The 22,592-nt window shown below is 40.2% G+C and overlaps 1 protein-coding gene across 6 annotated transcripts in view; it reads left to right on the top strand.

The window, feature by feature from the left end:
• Window positions 1-22,592, top strand: part of pitpnm2 (phosphatidylinositol transfer protein, membrane-associated 2) — a 72,563-nt gene that overhangs the window by 22,595 nt on the left and 27,376 nt on the right. For all 6 annotated transcript variants that reach the window (XM_032569331.1, XM_032569329.1, XM_032569332.1 and 3 more), the window contains 4 exons: window positions 6,467-6,681; window positions 19,656-19,870; window positions 21,400-21,521; window positions 21,909-22,142. In XM_032569331.1, coding sequence (XP_032425222.1) covers window positions 6,604-6,681; window positions 19,656-19,870; window positions 21,400-21,521; window positions 21,909-22,142 — 649 coding nt within the window. In that variant the 5' untranslated portion in view covers window positions 6,467-6,603. The remainder of the gene's footprint in view (window positions 1-6,466; window positions 6,682-19,655; window positions 19,871-21,399; window positions 21,522-21,908; window positions 22,143-22,592) is intronic.

Here is a 22,592-nt window from a genome sequence, read left to right as displayed (position 1 = left end):
TGAAAGCCGATATTGTTTCTTCTGATTTTCTGAATGCCCCGGTTTGGCTGAGATTTGAAGCTAAAGATGCAAAATGCGGACCTTTTCAGAATATGTTCTAAAAGTCATATTTGAAAATTAGTGTCCCCCACTGTTTTTATGTCTGCAGCTTAAAAATAACAGTTGTGTGGGTTTTAATCCAGTTACATAAAGTAAAATGTAATTGCCTTCTATGCTAATTTGATGCTGTTTAAAAGGATTTTGGCTGTGAACTCTGTGGGACATGACGCTGCTAAATGACGACCACACCAAAACAGATCTGAGATCTTCTAGCCTTTAGTAATCTCCATGTGACACTGAACAAGCAGCACTGAATATCACATGTTAAAGTGATATACGAAGAATATTTACTTACAGAAAGCTTTAGGATGGGAGGCCCAGACTGAGCACATGCCTGAATAAAATGCAGACACAGCTGAATTATGAATAAATCTTACCTAGCTGTTTACTGCTGTGATTTTTAATTACTTATCACGTGAAGTAGCGTATTCATGTCTGATTTCAAATTCTTTTCTTATTTCATGGAAACTATTGCGAAATTGTGGGGCTTTTTCGACATTAGCGGAACCTAGACAAAGATTTACACACATTTGCACTTGAAACACAGTTAATGACCAATAAGAAACCAGTCAAAAACAAGAACCATTTAATTTTTTTCTTTTTTTTTTACTTTGAACCGAGAAACATGTCCATTCCAGTGGACATGGGGCCTGAATTGGTGGGAAAGAAGTCACAAAGGTGGATATAAAATGTAGAAACCAAAACATGGCCACTACATCATGGTTTTCAGAATGGGCCTCCAAAGATTTGGAGATGAAGAAGTTATAAATAAGTCAATAATGTCAATTGAAAAAAAAATCATTCAGGTTTCTGTTTTCTTTGATGCTTACTTTGTCATCTGAGCCATTGTCCATTCCAGACAAGTGGCTCCATCCATGATACTTGATATGCTGTCCAAACAATTTAAAAGGAAATAAACTCCTAAATTTTCGATGGATCATTAAACCCCCACCCCTCGGCCGACTGGCCTTCATTTGTGGTTCACACTTCACTTGGTCCGGCTCAGTAGATGGAGGCCGCCGTGTTTGATGTGCTGACTCACCGCTTGTTGAGCTGATGGAGTCAATAAAACATTAAAGTCAGTTTGCATAAAACAACAACAAAAACGAAAACAGGCTATAAAGACCGTGTGTTCCTCTGCGTACGTGTCGGCCGTCCCGTGTTCATTCGTGTGGGCGGAGGTCTTCGTTCTGTCCAGGATTCAGTGGAAAATATTTCCTCTGATTATTCATCTGCACTCAGCCTCCGTTTGCACAGAATCCTGGCTGGACGTTTGGGTCTTATAGAGGTAATGATTTTCAGGAGTAGTAAGAATGTTTTGTGATTTGTCTGCGTCCATCTGTACCGCTTCCTCTCTGTTTGAATAAATATGAACCAGATCGAGACTTCTAGACAACGTAACCCTTTTCGGCTTGTAAGATACATCCATCCCAATTGATCCCAGTTATCAAACAAGTTCAGCCTGTTATACCAATTGATTAAATTTTTACAACTGAAATGAGCAGGTCGTTAGCTTAATGGTTGATTTTATTTGTTTCCTCATTTTGTACCTAAGCACTCCATTTCCTCCCTTTCTACTTTCATTTTGTACCTGTAAATAAATCATTTCACACCCATTTACAGAACCCGTCATCTGTTAGTTCATTTTCCTTTGCCCCATTCTTTTGAATGATGTGGATAAATGGTCATAACAATGTGGAAATCTTCAAATCAGATTTGTATTTTGTGGAAGTGTACACTCCATTTGCACAGATTTTTGGTTTTATTTCCTAATTGGGTCAGTTGATTTTTATGAGACATGGCTAATTATGACCCCTGACCAAAACCCTAATAGCGCCTCCTGCTGGTAGATGGTAGCATGGCAGATATAAAAAATAGTGGCTCAGTGAAATGAGGAAAGACGACGAAGGTAAAAAATGGTTTAGGAGCAACAAGCTTCTGTTATTCTCTGCTTGTTCCTGTCTGTTTCTCCGGTTGTTTGAATTTCTTCCTTCTGGTTTTTAGTCTCTTTCAGATTCACTCTGTGAGGGATTCTGTGTTTCACAAAGTTCTAGGTCACTTTGGTACATTTCTAATTATTTGTTCCTGTTGTCAGTTTGCATATCAGTCTCTATCTACTCTAGATTTTATTCTTTACTTTTGTAGTTTTTGTCTCTTTGCTCAGTTTTAAGGTGATTAACAGTGGTTTATGTCACCTTCTGATTTTTACTTACTTCCTTTTCTGATCAGGTTTAGTCTGTTTCTCATTTTTCTTCACTATCCACCAATGAGCCTTTTCCTGACCAGTACTGGTTTCCCTTTTTCCTACGGATTTTAGTTTTAATCAGAATTAGTAGGTCGTGACTAAAGTAAAGTACACGGATTGCTGTTTTCTGGTAAATTATCTCTAACAGATTTTTCTCTTTAAAAAAAAAAAAAAGAAAACATCTAAAACTAAACACGATCAAATCTGATTCTCTTAATATGCTACTAAGGCAGTGCAATTAATGTCCATTTGTAGCCACTTACAGCAATATTTTCATTAAATGACTAGCTAATGAATCTTAATAAACCTTCCATGGTCTCCCACTCTGCCACGCAGTCATGCCTAATCATGCACAGATGAAGACACACACCTTACACACACCACCCATTAGACTCCAGTGTCCAGCTCCCTCCCCTATCAGATTTACAGCCTGCTATCATCTGCTGAAGATTAAGCAAGTGCTTCCACATGACCCTCCTCCTCCTCAGTCTGTGATTGGCTGACCTGGTTCACATGGCAGCAGGTGGATGAACTCGACTCAGACAGACGGGCGAGGAAGGAAGGCAGAGCTGAGAAGTTAGGGTGTCTTTAGATTAGCAATGGGAGTCATTAAACCGTCTCCGTGGACGCAGAAGAAAAACATTTAGCATGTCTGAGTTTCAGGTTGTGCTAATGAAGAACAATGTATCTTTAATGATGGGTTTAACAATTATTATCCATTTGTTTTTAAAGCAAATGTTTTTACCCACATCATTTTTATAGGCCTTATTAGCCTTACTAAAAACAAATATTATCTTTCTTAGACTCTTAAAGGGGCAGTATTATGTGTTTTCCAGGCACATAGCGTCGTTTTGTAGCACAATTAAATAACTATGTTACCATCAGTTGTTACAAAAATACTCCAAATATCAAATATGACTTAAAAGAAAGTTTACTTAGCTATTTAACGTCTTGAAATTGGGCCTTTGTCTCTCTAAGAAACTCCTGCTCTTTCTGAAAGTCCGCCTTCAAGAAGTCATCACAACACCTCTATTAACACTTTAACAACGTTTTACCAGCATTTCACTGAGAAGTAGCTTCTATAATGAGCTCAGCAGATGTTCAGTTCAACCAGGTGTTTGCTAATTGCTGCTGGCTAGTCTGAAGGAGCTGAGTGGGGGAGTCATGGGAAGGTCTGCTCTGTGAGGCAGAAATTAAGTAGCTTGGAAACTGCAGCTCAGAGGAGGAGCTGGGCCTCAAAGGCGGGGCTAAGTTCCCCCAGGCGTTTTGCACAGCTTAAACCACAAACAAATATATATTGCCAGTATTTAATTTCTGACAAATTTCAGGTATTTTTGCTCCCTCGCCCCCACACACACACTTTAATGTTTCAAATCAAACCAGTTTTAATAGTACATTAACATAATCTGAGTAAATACAGATTTAAGTGTAATTAGCAAACATTTCCATTTTTTCTTTATAAATGACATCATTAAAAAAACGTATTGGATATATTCAGGTTATTTTTCTCTGGCACTGCAAAGGAGAAAAAATAAGGGATTTTGTAAAGGGGGAGAGATCATTTTCACAGCTGTGTATATTCCTCTAAAGCACAAGTCTCAAACTCCAGTCCTGGAGGACTGGTGCCCTGCAACTTTTAGATGTGCCTCTGCTGCACCACACCTGAACAGAATAATTAGGTCATTAAGGCTCTGGAGAACTGATCTACACACGGAGGAGGTAATTAAGCCATTTCATTCCAGTGTTTTGTACCTGTGGCACATCTAAAAACTGTAGGACAGCGACTGGAGGACTGGAGTTTGAGACCCCTGCTCTAATGTCAACATAAATCTGAGAAAATGCTGTTAGTTGTTAGCTAATTCCTACACATGTATACCGGGAATCATGATCATGGTGTATATCATGAATGTAAAATTCATGACATTAACTTTACACACATCATGAATCCTGACGGTTTGTAAAGGCTCAGACCATCAGGATGCCAGCATGGCGGTGCAGGGAGTGTCCGCTGTGGTTGTGTAAACAAAACATGTAATTGGATCACTGGAAAGAAAAAAGAAAATCCGTCCTCTTAAGGACGTGATTAGTGTACACTCACCGACTGCAATAAGAGTTTGTTTCTTGTCTCAGTATCCTTTTATGTACGTTTACATTATGACAGGAATCTCAAACTCCAGTCCTGCAACTTTTAGATGTGCCTCTGCTGCACCACATCTGAATAGAATAATTTGGTCATTAGCAAGGTGCTGGAGAACTGATCTACACAAGGAGGAGGTAATTAAGCCATTTCATTCCAGTGTTTTGTACCTGTGGCACAACTAAAAACTGCGACTGGAGGACTGGAGTTTGAGACTTCTGCATTAAGAGATCTAAAGCACTATAAGATTGTCGTCAAGTTTCCACATCGCAGCAACCATATTTCTAAAAGTTGGAAATCAGAAAAGAGAAATGTAACCATAGACTGTTTTAGAATGAAAGAAACAACAATTTCTGTGTTAGCTTTTTGCTCAGTTTGTTTTCCTGTTAATTTCTTGGAAAATAACATAAAGAAAAGCTTGACATTAAATCAACATAGATAGCACAGTCATGTGGGTGCATTTACTAAATTAGAATAGCTTTGCACAGTTCATTTATTTCAGCAGTTCAGTTCAGCATAGTGAAACCCGCATAATGTTTGGATTCATTACACACAGAGTCAAGAGGAAAATGAGCCAACAATGCAGATGAGCTGAAGGATGTTATTAATTCAGCTTAATTGAGTTCAGTTTATTTATGTCGCAGAAATTCACAGCACATGTTGCCCCGCGGCACTTTACAGAAAACGTCAATTCAGTTGAATCATGGGTCAGCAGAATCTAAGTTTGGAAGCTGTTCTGAAAGAAACTTTCTATTGTTGTTATTCTCCTCCATTAAAGCTAATGTGTGAAACTTTCAAAAAATGTTTTTTAAAATTATTTTTACATATTTGTTTAAACTGTCAGCATGTTGTGACAGTATAATATGAGAAAAGATCGGTCTCCTTCACCTCCTTCCTAAACTATTATTGCCACCTGAAGAAATGCAACCAATCAGAGCCAGTGGGCAGGTCTTAGCGCTGTTAATCATGCTTCTGTACTTTTTTTTATTATTATTTAGTCTCTACCACAGACTATTTTTCCTGGGGCTCACACCACGAAAGTTACAATAAAGTCATAAGAAAATACCTTAAGGCAAAAACAAAATGGAAACTAAATTAAAATTTACGGCTTCAGCCACTTTAACATTTTATGAACATTACAAAAGGACATCACTAAATAAACAAATAAACAAAATCACAATACAAAATTTCAACAATAAAATGTTAACCCTGCTAAACATACTAATGGCAGGGAAATAACTTACCTTTTGAAGAAAATCGTTCATCGGTGGCCATGCTAACTAGCCTCAGGATTCCTGTCAGGCTGTGGTGAACCTGCTGTAGCGTAGCAGAGAGAAAGAGGGAGGTTATGAGCAGCACATACATGACTGTGATTGACAACACTAAGACCCGCTTCCTGGTTCTGATTTGGTTCAAAAGCAACTCTAAACAGGTGGGATCTTTAGCCTTGATTTACAGGAGCTCAGTGTTTTGGCTGCTTTGCGGTTTTCTGGAAGTTTGTTCCAGATCAGTGGTGCATGGAAACTGAATGCTGCTTGGTTCTGGAGAAACTAAGTAGATTATTATTATTACAGATTTATTGTCCAGCTCTAATCAAAGCTTTATGCAGTTAAGGAATTGCTAAATAAAAGTCAGATCAGATAGATTAATATCTACACTGCAGTGGTAGAGAACCTGCAGAGGTCACACCAAAGATTAGTCCTTCAGTGGCATCGCTGCTGCATCTTTGGTGCCACAGAGTTGGGATTTAGGTTGCAGGAGGATTTCAGCGCTGCTGCTGGGTCAGTGGATTACCTTGTAATAGATCCGCTGGAGCACACACACAGGATGTGTTGGCTTGTATATGGAGGGCTTTAATCCCTCAGACAAGCATGCTAACTCCTCCTATGGCTTGTAAGTAAGCCAGAGGCTGAAGGGACGTTACAGAGTTGTTGGGTTTTTCTTTTCCCTCCCAACACTGAATGTGGTTTGCTTTTCTGTGTCAGGCGGGGAAAAAATGACAGACGGCTGCCTCCTTGCTGACTGACTATGCTGCTGGGTTAGCAAAGCCCGACCGAGAGGAGCCTCACCTCCGGACCCCGCGAACGCAGGAAGGCAGAGTCGGTTCTGTTCCAGCACAGCCATGCTGATCAAGGAGTACCGGATCCCCATGCCGATGAGCGTGGAGGAGTACCGCATTGCTCAGCTCTACATGATCCAGGTGAGCACTTCTTGATTCCTGCTGATTTTCAGAAGGACTCGTCTGTCTGTAAATGTTTCGACTGAGGAATCTTTTAACGGTGTTAACTTTTTCTGATTTTGCTGTGGATGTTCTGTAATATGTCTGTGTGCTAACACCGGTCTTGGCCAGGATTTTTAATCTCAATGGGATTTTCCTGATAAACTTAAGGTTAAATGAAAATAAATATTTTTTTTCAGGCACTTTGAACCTTTAAACTGTGTAGTAGTTTTGGCTTAAACCTCTTTGTTTCATTTACAAATGCAATTTGAAGCTAAACAAAGCTACCTGTTATTAATATATTTGCCAGATATACTTCCAGTTATGGTGGGATGACCATGTTTGGATTTCCAAAAAAGATTTGGTCCAGTTATGAAACACTTTAATGACACTCTGTTTACATAAAGCTTTTTTTTTTTTACATATTTGTTAAAATCATCATGATGTTGTGACAGTATAATATCTGACAGATAATCTGGGAAAATATTAGCTCCTCTCCATTCTTCCTGGTGTGACTCAGTCAGAAACAACCAATCAGAGCCAGGGGGAGGGTCTTAGCGCTGTCAACTACTCTCGTGCTCACCCTTTCCCACATGCTTGTTGCTAAGCTACAGCTGGTTCATCACATAGCCTGCAATCAATGCTAAGGCTAGTTAGCATTGATGGCAGATGCACATCTGGTGCAACCTAACCCTTTTCCCAGTGTAACATCACACAGCTGACAGGTGACTGGTTGTTTCTGGTCAAGCAGTGGGAGCACTGGGAGAAGGCAGAGCAGTTTGATTTTTTTCAAAGTTATTGCAATTACGTTCTACTGTCACAGCAAAGAGAAAGTTTTATCAAACAGGTATATTTTATTTTATAAAAGTTATATACTGTAGCTTTAAGGTCATAGTTTTTCAATCTTTTTTTCCGATTCTCACTCAGTAAACCTCTTACGGAAGCTGAGTCTTCCGCTGGAGGAGTTGTCTGCTGATGCCCGATCAGTCACTCATAAGCAGACTTTATTGTAACTACAGCAACCAGCTAACAGGAGGAAACCTTATATTACTGATTGCTTCTTGTGTGCAGTTCCAGTGGACCTGCTGAAGTGGTCAAGAGAGTCTTTGTAAGTGAAAGTAAAAAGAAATGTAATGTTGGTTCAGACTCCACAGGTGTTATTTTAAAATTTATTTATAAATCTCAGAAATGGAAATGACTAAAACAAACATGGTGACGTAGGATTCTTACGCTAACAGCTTGTTGTGTTTAATCCAAACTGGAGTTATGTCAATTGTCAAGTGGGAAAACACAAGTTATGTAGAATACACTCATATAAATGGTTTCTATTATGAAAACCAAACTACAGATATGTTTCCATCCAATTATTATGCTAATTTTGAGCACAATAATTGGGGCAGTGTCATGTAAAACTGACTTCTTTGAGCTTTACGTCATGTTATAATGTTATTCCCTTATCAAAAACATACCTGGAGTGTTAACATGATTCTTTCATGCATGTTTGAAAAATCTTTTCATCTCCATGGTAACCTGTTCAAAACGCCTGGGTGGACCTAGCCCCGCCTTTGAAGACGCAGCTCCTCCTCAGAGCTGCAGCTTCCAAGCTTCCACCTCACAGAGCAGCTTCTTGTCTCCCCCACTCAGCCCCTTCAGACTAGCCAGCAGCAATTAGCAACCACCTGGTGGAACTGCGCATCAGCTGAGCTCATTATAGGAGCTACTTCTCAGTGCAACGCTGGTAAAAATGTTGCTAAAGGGTTAATAAGGCGGTGGAGTTTCAGAAAGAGCAGGATATTTTTTTAGAGACAGAGACCTAATTTCAAGGCACTAAAACTTCTTTTAAGACATATTTGGTAACGACTGAAGCTAACATAGTTACTTCATTCTGCAATGAAATGGCACTATGTGCCTGGAAAACACAATACTGCCCCTATAAAAGGTCTCAAAATAGAACAAAAGAAAATGTGAATTAGGCCTGTTTATATCTCGTGGTTTGGAGCAAATCAACCTCACTACATAAACCGTAACTTCATCAGATATTGACGCTACGCATGACTGTAATAGACAGGAAGTAGAGTCCTCCCCTCTCAGCTGGAGGTTTGAACTTACCCAGAAAATGAGTTTCCTTTGCTACTCTGTAGCGCCTTATCGGAAAAGCCAAAAACCACCTCAAAAGCGAACATAAAGTGTAAGGAAGTTTGGGGCGTGCTATGGTGGCGCAGGGGGTTAGCACGCCCCACGTTTGGAGGCCTTAGTCCTCGACGAGGACGTCGCGGGTTCGACTCCCGACAACCTTTGCCGCATGTCTTCCACCCTCCTTCCTGTCTGCCTACTGTCGAAAAAATACGAGCCACTAGCGCCGCAAAAACTCTTCGGAGAAGAAAAAAAAAAAAAGTGTAAGGAAGTTATTTCGAATTTTGCCATCTCCGACAACCTTTTCTAAAGCAATACTTCAAAATTAGCGTAAACCCCACACCCCCGCGGTTCACGTCGTATTGTCCCAGTTCAAAAGGCTGGATCAGGGGCAGTTATGATGATTTTAGCGGTGGTTACGAAGCATTACCTTGTTTCAGCTAATATCTCATACGTGTAATGGAGGGCAGAGTGGAAGGTGTCCTTGTGTCTTCCTGTAGAACAGGATCTGAGAGAAAACGTTGCTGAGAGGTCACGGTGTCGCTCTGCAGACCAGATGGTGCTCCATATGTCTGGGCTTTATGCTGCCTTTCATAACTTTGTGAAAACAATTAAAATGTCATTAAAAAAACAACACCTCAGTATGAATGCAGCCTGTATTTACTTAGGAGCCGTAAATCAGGGCAGATTAAACAAAGGATGTCATTTTAGAGCGACATGTTCCCGCTTGTGATCATGAAACTCATTACTGACAAATAGCAATGAAGCAAGAGCCGCGTCGATTCCTCCTTTTTACGTCGATTATTCTATTCTGCAACAGAAAATATGCAACCTAATATTCAGACTCTTTTTAAATTTGATCAGATGAAGTTATTAGAAGCTAGATCAGTGCAGACAAAACAGAAACGACATGTTTGCTTCTTTTTATCATAACTTTGCTTATGTGGACAAACATACAAATACATGACTGTACAGAGTTAAACACACACACAAGCACCCACGAACACACCCCCGCCCCACACACACACACACACACACACCGCTCCTGCTCCTCGGCGTCACAGTTGGAGCGCCTGTCGCCGGGGTAACTGGTGACATCACCTGCAGCGGGCAGCTGCTGCCATCATTTGGTTTTGTGGCGTGAACGAGACAGAGAGGGAGACGTGGTGGTGCAGTCGCCATGACAACTTGGTGTCCGAAGCTCGTTGCTGGATAGAGTAACATGAGATTCAAACATTATTCAAATAAAATATGTAATATTATCATAACATTAAAAAAATAGCACAGCTTTTCTCACCCGTTTGTATTTTTTAAATGTTTTGTCAGAAAAAAAAAACCTAGATGAGGTGTTCCCATGTACTTTCTGAAATTTATAGCATTTTTGTAGTTCAGATCACCTCTATTATTGCTATTAACGTATTGCCATATATATATGGATGTCACAGCTCTTGAGAAAACATTGCTTGATTAGCATGAAGCCACTTTGGTTATTAGCCACATATAAACATCCCACTACTTTGCATCGACACAAATGGTTTTTATTAATGCTTAAAGGGGCAGTACTATGTGTTTTCCAGGCACATAGTGCCATTTTATAGCATAATCAAGCAACTATGTTCACAGTTCGCAGTTGTCAACATAACAAATGCTGTATATATTTAATATGACTTAAAAGAGTTTTTACCTTGAAATTGGGCCTCTGTCTCTTTAAGAAACTCCTGCTCTTTCTGAAACTCTGACTTCAGGAAGTCAACACAACATGGCTCCTCTGTTAACCCTTTAGCAACATTTTTACCCGAGTTGCACTGAGAATTAGCTCCTATAATGAGCTCAGCAGATGTGCAGTTCCACCAGGTGTTTGCTAATTGCTGTTGGCTAGTCTGAAGGAGCAGAGTGGGGAAGGGCTGCTCTGTGAGGCGGAAGCTCGGAAGCTGCGCAAAGCAGTTTCCAAGGAAAGGGAAAAAGTAAACCCTCAGAGGCCTGGTGATCCACCTAAATCTGACTGGACGGGTAAGAATAATGTCGGTGGTGCCAGCATCATGCTGTGGAGATGCTATTTGTCAGCAGAGAAGCTAGTCAAGGAAAATGGAAAGAAAACAATTATGAACTTTTTACCATACACATCAGCTCTCAATTTAATCACTTTGTAAGAATAAGTTGCAAATATGCTTCATAAAGTTTAACAAAACCTGCTGTACATAAATAAAATTGGGGGCGGGGGGGGGGGGGTCACAGACAAGGTGTTAAACTGTCTAGCTCTGTTTTCTCCTTCCTCCTCTAGCTTCAGTGAAGCACCAAGTTCAAAGCCGTCAGTCCACCAAGTCTTATGTTTGTAAACTGATTAGAGATAAACCGCTCCACTTTTTTCACTTCCAATACCAATATCTGAGGTTTAACTCTGCACCACTGCAGCCACCCTAAACACACCAGCAGCTTCACAATCTTGGACAAGCACGTAAAAAAAAACTTTAATTTGTTCAGTCAGTACAATTAGGGGTTTAACAGCCAAAAATAATAAACTGAAACTGACAAGAACAATGCAAAAATGTAAAAATAATCATTGTGTAAATAAACTACAGCAAACCTTTGTTAAAATGGTTTAAAATGTGTAATTAGGGAATCTATATATAATGTAGAATAAACAATAATGCATGACGTCCCTCGGAGCACAAAACCTAGAATTAGACTGAATAGATCTGTACTTATGGATCAGGCACATTGTCCCTGTTACCGATCTAGAAATGTTTTCAATATCGAGACCGATACCGATATTAATATTGGGTCAGTGCATCTTTAAAGCCTAGAACCTAAAATCGAAAACAGGTGACATGAATTCATTTCTATCATTGATATTTCTTTATGACGCAGCTGTGTTTATTGGCCAGAGTTTTCTGTTCAGAAGAAAATGAGCCAATCACCAAGCAAGACGTCTAACACGAACTCCATCCTTCCACTCTGTTTGTCCTCAGGTTGTCGTTGTTATGGCGACCGCTCGCGTTCTCTCGTGAAAATGCATCAGCAGGTGGACCCCCAGGGTTTTCTCCAGGATTATGTATTAATCCAGGTTTACCTCTGGTTTATGTTGGGCTTGTTCTGTCACATGAATTATTCAGGATGGACTCGGCCCGGCCGAAACGAGATCCTCGGGAAAGTCAGATGTCACAATTCGCCACTCGTGGTCAACAGAGACGCTGACCGCGCTCTGGGAGCGATGAATCAGTTCTCATATCTTTTATATTATATCTATAGCTATATTAGAAAGTATTTTATTTAAAACTCTCAAACGTTTTTAAAAAAATTTCACACATTGCAACCACAAACTTCCACACACCCATTCAATAAATGAGAATATTCTTAAAAGTTGTTTTAGGAACTTCATCATTAAGTGAAACACGTTGTGCAGATTAATTACACCCAGATGGATACTTAAAAGACCTTTTTTCTGTTAATTATAATAATTTCTCGCTCAAAGTTAATAAAAACATGACAGGAAATAAAAATCACAATTAACTGAAACCATAAATAAAGTGTGTTATGAAGTCTCTGGACACAAAAATACTAAAAATTGAGCTTATTTCAATCTGTCATGCGATTAATTGATCAATTTATTATTGCAACATTAACATAAATTATTAATAAATGGATAGCAAAAGGTGCTTAGTAAGAGTATTTAAAAAAATGTTTTTTACAGAATTTCAACCACTCCTGATTGGAGCACATTTACAGACAAAGAAGGTTTTTTATGTACCTTAAAAGCAAAATGTACTCATATTTTTTACAGTTTTGCCTTAATTCCCTCTTTAAGCGTGTTGTTCTTTCAGCACGCTGCCCTTTTCTGAGTCTGTATAGGCCAGTTAACTATTAATTGATTACTAATTTAATTGAAGATGATCTCAATAAGCTGATTAATCGTTTCAGTCCTCCTGGAGTCTGCTTCAACCGGTGTGTTTCTCTTCCTGTTGCTGCAGCAGGTAGTGTTGTTTGTGTAAACTGATGGTCGTTGTGTCTCTATGATCAGCCGTCTGTGTGACGGTCCGATCGATTTTTGTTTTTTTGATAAATGGGCTGTATCTGTTCGGCTCTATGCTCCGATCATCGGCGTTCACGCACCGCAGTCTCAGGGGGGATCATTTGAGCCCCTTGGCTCCTCACCTAAATTACATTACCTGCTAGATTACAGCAATTTTCCAGCTGTTGGCCTCCGCTGACCTTCATTACTGCATCACTTCTCTAAAGTCTTCTGGAGAGCGAGCTCCATATTCAATCTAATCTCTCGTTCTTGACCCCGAACACCCCACTCTGGCTGTTAATAATGATCACGATGATTTGTGTTCGCCTAGAGTTATTTCTGGTCCTGTTGCGACGAACATTACTACAGATGCAATAAAATAACTTCTCAATCATCTGGTGGAAACAAAATCTTCTACCTCCTGATTCAACAGCCTCAACGTTTTGGACTGTTTTACTCATTAAAACTAGAATCCGTCATGATTTCTGGCTCATTTTGTGTCTAGTTGTGCAGAACTATTTCTTTGTTTGTCATTACTTTTTATCATTGTCCTGCTATGACCAACTATTTTAACTGTACTAATTGAGTGAAGTTAAACTTAGTTAGATTTTGCATATATTAAAAATGTCATGATGTCATACAGTCTAACAAGGTTTCCATCCTTTTTGGTCCATTTCTTTTCTATCTATTCACTGTTCAATAAAGGCCACTGGAGCCCAGGGTTTCCCCCAGAAAACTCGCTAAGCCCAGTGGTCGGGGCGCCGAGGCGCTCCACTGTGTTTTTGTGTTAGAAGATGTTAAGTAGACAGGAAATGTAAAAATATTACTCGGTAATTATATGTTACGGGAAGACATTGCCAGTGAAAATATATTTAAACCCACAACTAGTCTTGAAAACAACAAATCAAAAAACACAATCATAATGAATATCAGGTATTTGCACTTCTGTTTAATCCAAATTAAGTCAGAGGCTCCATGAGGCCCCACAGGCCTTCAGGGCCCCATAAATGCTAATATTTTAACACAGACTACAGATACATAAATGTAACATTTATCTATTGAGATGATCAATGCTGCTAAATTTGATTTAATGGTTCCAGCATACATAAATTAAATGATTTTAAATTGTTTAACATTTATATGGAAGATTTTAAGGAGCTGGCAAGTTTACTTTGTAAAAGCTCAAAGAACAATATTCATAGTTAAATTTTGTTACCATAGCAACAATCTGATGCTGTGAGTTTAATCTTTGAGTTTGAGCTCCGTTTGTTCACAAATAGAAATTAGTAAACTGCAATTATAACTTATTGCTTTTGAAGTTGGCCAGTTAAACTGCTCCCTTCTCCCAGATTAAATCTAACACAGAAGCTGTTAGAGTTGCTGATGTTTTTAGTAACAAAAGGGGCCCCTAAGTCAAATTCTGCTCAAGGCCTCATGCAGCCTCGGACCGGCCTTGCATGATTGTGGAACGAGTTTCTCAGATCTCCACGCGGCCGCGCACATTAACTCTGTCTGACTAAGTGGACAAAGCATTTGATATGGTTTGGTGCATTGTGTAACCGGAAGAAAATGTACTAAAACTAATAATAAAATAATATAAAACCAGCATGAAGCCTGCCTGCGAGGCGAGCGCAAAAGCTCCTCACCGAGCCGAACCTGCATGAAGAGGTTAGCGCTGGTTCGTTAACCACTAACGCACCGACCAATCGGGACCAAATACATAAACCTTATCAGCGCACACAGAGCCGGGCGCTGGGCAGCGTGTGGAGATGGAAAAGCCGCACAAAATTCTTTGTCCACAAATATAAATCATTCTCACCACTCGCTCAATGCACCTCTGAAAGCCACTACAAGTTATTCCTGCCGTTCACGTTGAGCTGCGCAACCAGATTTAACGCAATGGGGTTTAAACTCCTACCTTGATCAAAAACTCTGGAAAGAAACACAATTCCTCACAGGGGGTTGATGTAAATATCCATACAGGTGAGCCTGTGTCCAGTTTGAGTGAAAGGAGGTAAACTTAAGACATCCAGCTGCTGCAGCGCGCGAGGCAACGCGCAGAGGGGCCAGCGGTGTGATTGATCCGGCTTTAAATGCATAAACTATAAACCTATCTTCTATAAACGTATCTTTTAGGAATAAATCTGCTCCACCAGTAAAACGCTCAGAGCAACAGAGCAATCCAGCTTTAAACAAAAAAAAGGTTCTTTTTTTTCTTACTATTATTTTCCTAAAAACATAAACAAGAAAGGTTTAGCCTGGCGGTGGGGCTAATAAAGCATGGCAGGCCGCCAGGCCTATAATACACTGGGCCTAAAGAAATCATTAAAAATAAACTCAAATCTCATGTGTTTTTAAGGGCTTCCAATATCTGCAGTGATTATGTTAAAAATACAAAATAAATTAACTCAAGTTGAAGTGACGTATAAAAAAATCAGTTTGCGCTTATTATACTGTCTTAGTAAGGGATTCATTTATTTTATAGCTTTTCCACACCTTTACAAGGGAGTATAAATATAAAGAACATTGTGGTCTTAGCTCTGTCAATCATCCTTTTGTATTCGCCTGCTGCTCAATGTGCTGATGGCGGAGAAACAATTCATTGTTCCAGAAAAACCATTTATCCAACTTCATCTGTGGCCATGCTAATTAGCATTAGCATTCGTGGCAGGCTATGTTGTGGTGAACCAGCTGTAGCTTAGCACGAGAGTGATTGACAGCGCTAAGACCCTCCTCCTGGCTCTGATTGGTTGTTTCTGTCTGAACTGGCTATTTCTGTAGTTACCACTGGGAAAAGGCAGAGGAGCTTTATTTATTTTACAGATTATCTGTTTTACTGTCATAATGTAATGATGATTTTAAAAAATATGTAAAAAAACAACTTTTTTTGTATAAAAGTTACATATTGTTACGTTAAGGCCTCCCAGGTGAAAGCGCTCAGCAGATTGGTTTAAAGTGATGTCCTGGAAGATATTTGATATTTCACAGTTAAAGCTTTCTTGGTCAGTCGGTAGATTGGAAACATATAGCTCAGTAACTCAATAAAAGCCTGGACTAATGAGACTTTTACTAAAATAAACTCCCAGTGATGCACACCAGCAGTCTTGAAATAAAATCTCAGCCGCGACAGTGAAAGTAGAAAGTTTGTCTCCCGTAACAGAGCGAGCCATGCACATGCACGAAACCCAGATGGTAACAGTCTGACAGCGACTTAAGGAGATGAAGCTTGTGCATAAACTGATGATGTAATCCCAGACTCCCTCTGCAGAGCTGCCAGCCTAAGGCAACAGCGAGTCTTACAGGATCTGGGGCTCAAACCATCTGCTGCCCCTCGTTGGAAGGAAGTGGCACGCTGAGCCAAAACGAAACCAGTGATTGGACGTCTCTCTTCTAAACTTATCTGTGATAATTAAATTCTGTTCAGGCGTCGGATTGTTTTGGGGCAGAGCAAATGAAAGGTATTAATGTTCACTGCTTGATTTAAAGTAAGACAACAACACATCAACGTATCAAATATGTTACTTAAAGTCAGGGATGAGATTCGGCTTTTGGACGTTTCACCGCTACAGTAAGATCAGGTAATACAGACACTGTTACATTATTAATTGTGATATTTTTTTCTTTCTGGAATCAAAATATAAAAGAATTCATTTGTTTGGTTATACTTTTAGTTTCATACTACCTACCTGCAGTGTGTGTTCACCAATCAGACATGGTTTTTAAACTATTTTGATTGTTTAATGGTGGTTTGATTATTATAATCAAACCATTCGTTTGGTTCATTTCCTCTCACCGCATGAAGGGTTTTCCTCTGCTGACCAGAGGAACATACAAGTAGATGTTCTACCTGTATCATGTTCTACCTGATGCAGCTAGAACGTCCAGGAGACATTGGTATGTCTAGATCTACGTTTAGAAATCTCGTCTTTCTCTGTGGTTGCGACGGGCATCGGAAACTTTAGGTGGTGAGTTGGAGTCAGGAGTTCCAGTTGCTCTCTTCTAACCGAGTTGCATGTAAATGTGGATTCAAACCCAGTTCTGTTTAGTCCGCTTTAATCAAACTCTAGTATGTTTGTGTAGAAAGTCCAGTCTTCGAACTCTGATGCCGCGCAAACTCCGGTCTGCCTACAAACCCAGGTACTGGTTCGGTTGAAGTGAATTCTGCTGCGGTTCATATGCGCATCTGGAAGCAAGCGGACTGGATACCTCTCCAAAAGCACAAAGTGGACTATAGCGCAGAGCATCCTACAGCCAAACCATACAACCAAAACAAACTTGCAAGCCTTGCGCTAGCTGGAGAAATGGCTCACGGTGTTTTACCAAAGACAAAAGAGAAATCCTACAGCCACTGAAATCTGGCACCAATCTATTTTTGTTGACATTTTGTGAAGAAGTTGCGCTCGGTGCCTTCTTCAGAGGTTTTCGTTTAGTTTCCGTCAGTAGTTCTCGATGCAGCGCCCCCACAGACGAGGAGGGTCAGCAGGTTTTTCAAAGGGTTTGTATTACTTGATGCTCTGCAGTGTGAAAGCAAACCGGACCACCTGAAAATGGAACAAATGTTACAGCTTTGGTCCCCAACCGAGCCGAGTCTACTGGACTATGATGTGTTGAAACACCCTACATCATTCTAACGTCTCCTCTGTTTAGCCTGATGAAACACTACACTGACTCTGAGATGCACATGGATTTTTTTCTTTTTCTCTATTCCTCTTTGGTTGACAGAAATCTTGACTTCATCTTGACCATTCAGAACCCTTGTTTTATTTTTATTTTTGAAGCCCTTCTGGTGTACATTGTCCTGTTACAGGTTGCAATTTAGACAGACAGGATGACGTTTCACTCCAGAGTACTTTGATTATCAGAGAGAGAAATTCAAGGTTAGTTCAATCACTACAGACCCTCAGGATCAGCCACCCAACCTCTGAACTCCAGAGTCGGGTTGAAGTGTTTGTGCTGGTATGCTGTTGTGGTCAAACATCTCAACATTGTCGTTGTTGGATGCAACTTAAATAACACTGCCATAATCTTTTTTGAAGGAAGAGGCCTTCCCATTCCTAACAAGTCTAATTTATTCAGTCTTGTTCTAATCCTGCTGCCTGTAGGATGTGTGGTGGAGCGTTTTTCTATTTCTCTGACGTTTGCATGGTGTGGCCCTGGGGCGAACTTGCTGCTCTCTGCACATCTTTGAAGATTGACAGCCATCTTAAACACTCTCCAGTTTGATTAGTCTTTCTCCCTGCAGACTTTAAATTGACTGATAATGGCCTGATAACCCTTCCCAGACTGATAGGCAGCTGCGATTGTTCCTCTGAGATAAACGGGCGACAACTTTTTCGGAGTCAGAGCTGGACTCTGGCTGCAAGAATTCAAAGGAAAGCTGTCTTATCTCCTGGTAGCAGCTTTTTTTTGTTGTTTCTTTCTGTGCGTCTTGTGTCTTTGCTTGGTTGCTGTGTCATCCACCCAGCTACAAGATGTGATGACCAGGTAGGACGAGTCCCAGCTGAGGGACAGGATTGCTTTGCAAGGGCCGCAGGGATTTAGCCAGGCATTAAAGAGAAAGATCAGAGAATTGAGAGTACAGCACACGATGATTGATGAGGCCAGGACCGGCTCTGCTTGAGATAGAGGTTGCTTTTAAATATCCGGTTTCTCTCATGCTGGCATTTTTCTGATGATTTTGCAACAGAACTTTTCATCCCATTGGGGAAGCTGTCCTAGTCAGTCAATGTGACCACCTCAGTCACTTTGTATTTCAACATAGCAAATCAATTACTGGTAGGAGTGAGAGAGTAAAAGGAAAATAAAAAAAATAATAGAATAGAAATAGGCATGTACCAATTAAACAGCACCGATTTCCTCCTGAATTTTGGGAGATTGGTGATCGGCCGATACTTGCATATGAAGTTGATATTATCCTTCGAGCTTATCTACCTTAGCAACGGACTAAAAATCAGACACTGTTCTCTTTTGCTCTGCTGTGAGAGGCCGCCAGGTCATGTCTGCACGTTTGCCATTAACAATAGTCACGTCACTGTTACCGAATCAGCGACTTTCTTGCTATATTTAGCGACATTTCAGACAAAAAAATTGGTACTGGCCAAAATCTGATCTTTTTAAATAACGGTATTTGTAGGCGAGTGCACGCCTGTAAATATCCTTTATTGTCTGCCAGTGGGGGAAAAAAATCTGGTGTATAGTACATAAAAACAGAAATTAAAAATAGGTCTAATTTATAGCACAAGAAAAAAAAATGCTGTGCAGTTATTAAAAGTAGCAGGGGTGCGCCGATAAATTGACTCCCATTTCCTTAATTTTGGGTGTCTGTCGATCGGCCGATAGTTACACGTGAAGCCGATCTTATCCTATTATTGCAATTCTATAATTGCACCGCTTAGGGTGGCAGCACATCGGAGCAGCTCTGTTAGTGTCATTGAAATTTTTTCTCTTTTTTTTCCTCCAAACTTTCATTCTTGTGTTTCTAGGGAAAAATGGCTTTTTGGGGACAATCATTGCTTCTTGTTTAGGATGCTGTGCAGCTGAAATGATTTTTCTTGAATTAATATGACTTACATTTAATTTCCCTTTGGGAACAATAAAGTATTTTTGAGTCCACCGATCTTCCTCTGCCACTGTCCCCTTTTAAGAACAAGTGGTGTGAATACGTTTGCAAGGAACTCTATTAAGACTTCCCAGAAGCTTTCAATAACACTGTGAACAAGGCAGAGTTTTTAATTTATTTTCATTTCCTCTTTCCTCTTTGATGAATCTGAACATGTGTCTCCTCCTGTGCTGTCATCGTCCTGCCACCTTGCAGAAGAAGAGCAGAGAGGAGAGCTGCGGTGAGGGCAGCGGCGTGGAGATCCTGGAGAACAAGCCTTACGAGGATGGCCCGGGAGGGTCGGGTCAGTACACTCACAAGGTCTATCACATCGGCAAACACATCCCGTCCTGGTTCTGTGCCATCCTCCCTCAAGCCGCCCTTCGTGTGGAGGAAGAGTCCTGGAATGCTTACCCATATACGCGAACCCGGTGAGGAAACGCCGCGCAAAGGCAGCGCGACGCCATCACACATACATGCTGATATAATACATGCCAACACCACAGTGCGACAGCAAATTAAGGCCATTGTAGATAGAAAAAAAAATGGCATTACATTTTTATCAAAAAAAATACATACATTTTGAGATTAATATCAGAAATTTTCTAGGAAAAACTTGGAAATTTCAAAACAGTTTTTTTTTTTTTAACTTTTGGAAATGTTCTCAGTTTCAACAACTGGTTAGCATTTTCAACTTTTGAAATTTCCATTTTCTAGAGCATTTCTGAGACTTCACCTCAAGTTCTTAACTTGGGGGAGGAGGAGAGACACTAACCAGAGAGCGTTTCAGATGGCTTATTTGAAACCTGACTCCCATCCACTACTGAAACAAACGGCGCTGACGTCTTCAGCAACTTCCACTTTGATGGATCATATTCATCTGTATTTAGTTTTCCAGTGTTTCAGGAACTTCCTTGAAAAAAAATCCTTCTTTAGAAATGTGGACTGTGGATGATAACATTAGCGTTGGGGATGCATCATGTTTAGCATTGAGATGCTACTTCAAGCTTGAATAGGTTCTCTAACAGGCTAACTCCTTTTAGCACAAGTTAGAACACAACAATAGTCTTTTCCAGGGTCCCATCAGACATTTTGTTTTTTGAAACAAAAATTAATCTCCAGTGAGCCATTGTTGTGGTTTGCGGATGTCGCCTGTGTGTCAGATTTACCGGCGTACTAGATATACGTAAATACGAAAGCTCCGACTCGGGACTTTATTTTATTCTAATAAAAAAAAAAGTTATTAAATGTATTACAATTTTGAACTCATTAAATCTATGTAATTAGTTAATCAAAATTAATATTTTAAAGTCCTGGCCGTAGTGCTATCTAAGGAAACTGTGGGCAAGAAAACAAATCTTGCAATTTGGACTTATCTTTCTACGTTTCAATTGAGTAAACATGAATGTGTGGCGTAGCAATTTGCAGTATTTGAAAACGCCCAGATTCATGAAGGCCTACTTGATATATCTTTGTCTCACTACAAGCATTTCGGAACTTTTTTCAGAAAACAATGGAAGAAAGAATAACATTTATTTGGTTCAAGCAACAAACGTCAGGATAGTCCAACCCATTCTCACTCCCGACTCGTCATATATTGACGCTTTTGCAGGTTCCCTCAGCGTCACATGTTGATGCGAGGGGGTGAACCCTAAGCCTAACCGTAACCCTTACCCTAACCCCAACCAGATCGTCGGTTTTGGACGCTTAGGGAGCGGTACAGCATTCAATGAGAGAACCCTTCTCGTCAATTATTGACGCAAAGGGGGGTAACCGATGCATCAACATGTGACGCTGAGTCCCAAAGCGTCAATATATGACGAGTCGGGAGTGAGAATGTGTTGGATAGTCACTCATAAAAATAACAGATAGAGAAAGTTTAGTTATTTACATATTTGACAGATTGTGTATGTTTGGGATTTGGTTTCCGTCCTAATAGACCGCTCCTTTTGATTTCTAGGTATACTTGTCCATTTGTTGAGAAATTCTCCATAGACATCGAGACGTATTACAAACCAGACACTGGAAATCAAGCAGATGTCTTCAATCTATCCTCCGCTGAAAAGAGACAGAGGACTGTCGGTGAGTTTATTTATCTATCTAACGCTTGTCCTCCAGGTCATTACTCTTGAATTGTTCCTTTGGGATCTTCTGTGTGATTGTCATCCCCTTAATAAACAGGAACCAAATTGGCACAGCGATATTTGCAGTGGAAGCTGCGGCATGCTGTAATACAGGGGCAGGCAGGTTGAGGAGTGTAAGAGCTGGGGTTGAGGCTCTGCATACTAAAATTCACTGGGGAGCAGAAGAAATGTTGAGTCTGCTGCTGACAACTTTCTGCAGGGCCTGATTACATAAAAGACAGAAAATCACACATTTTTCTTCTGGCAGCTTGTTATTGGTTCTGGTTATGTCTGCAGTTCGAATCTGCCTCGGTCTAACAATCCATTGTGTTTTATCGCAATCAAGACCCTATAGACATCGTCAAGGACTACATCCCTCCCCATGAATACCTGGTGGAAGAAGACCCCAAGCTGTACCAGTCAATCAAAACCAGACGGGGCCCGCTGTCAGAGGACTGGATCGAGGAGATCAACCACAACCCTGGTCAGACCGTCGTCATGTGCGCCTACAAGCTCTGCAAGGTGGAGTTCAGATACTGGGGCATGCAGTCCAAGATCGAGCGCTTCATACACGACGTAGGTAAGTATTTAGGTTCTGGTGTCAGAGTGTTTATCCTTAACTCTAATGCAAGATACAAACAAAGATCACTGTGACATAATGTTAAACATCACTAAATCTCTGGAATCATTTGATAGTTTTGCTGTAAATTCATACTCAACACATGGATTACATGAGCAGAAAAATAAAAAAAAGTAATTTTAATACTGAAAAAACTTAAAACTGATGGAGGTTAACTGTAAAAAAAGAAAGATAAGATATATGGATTACAAGTGGGCTTATTATTCAAAGCTTATGCACTTCTAATAGCCATGAACAACCTTGTAAGTGCTCAGCTAACAGTGAGCACCCTCAGGAAAATAATCTTTATGTTCAAAATAAATAGCCTCTCAGCTGAAGATAGTAAGTTCTGGAAAATAACTATTGATTTCCACAAGCTGATCTATAAGTGATCCATATGTTTTGGACACT

The sequence above is a fragment of the Xiphophorus hellerii genome, chromosome 8 (genome assembly GCF_003331165.1).
Source record: "Xiphophorus hellerii strain 12219 chromosome 8, Xiphophorus_hellerii-4.1, whole genome shotgun sequence".
Lineage (NCBI taxonomy): Eukaryota > Metazoa > Chordata > Actinopteri > Cyprinodontiformes > Poeciliidae > Xiphophorus > Xiphophorus hellerii.
Note: the sequence above shows the minus strand (reverse complement) of the source record. Positions and strands in the feature narration are given on the sequence as shown.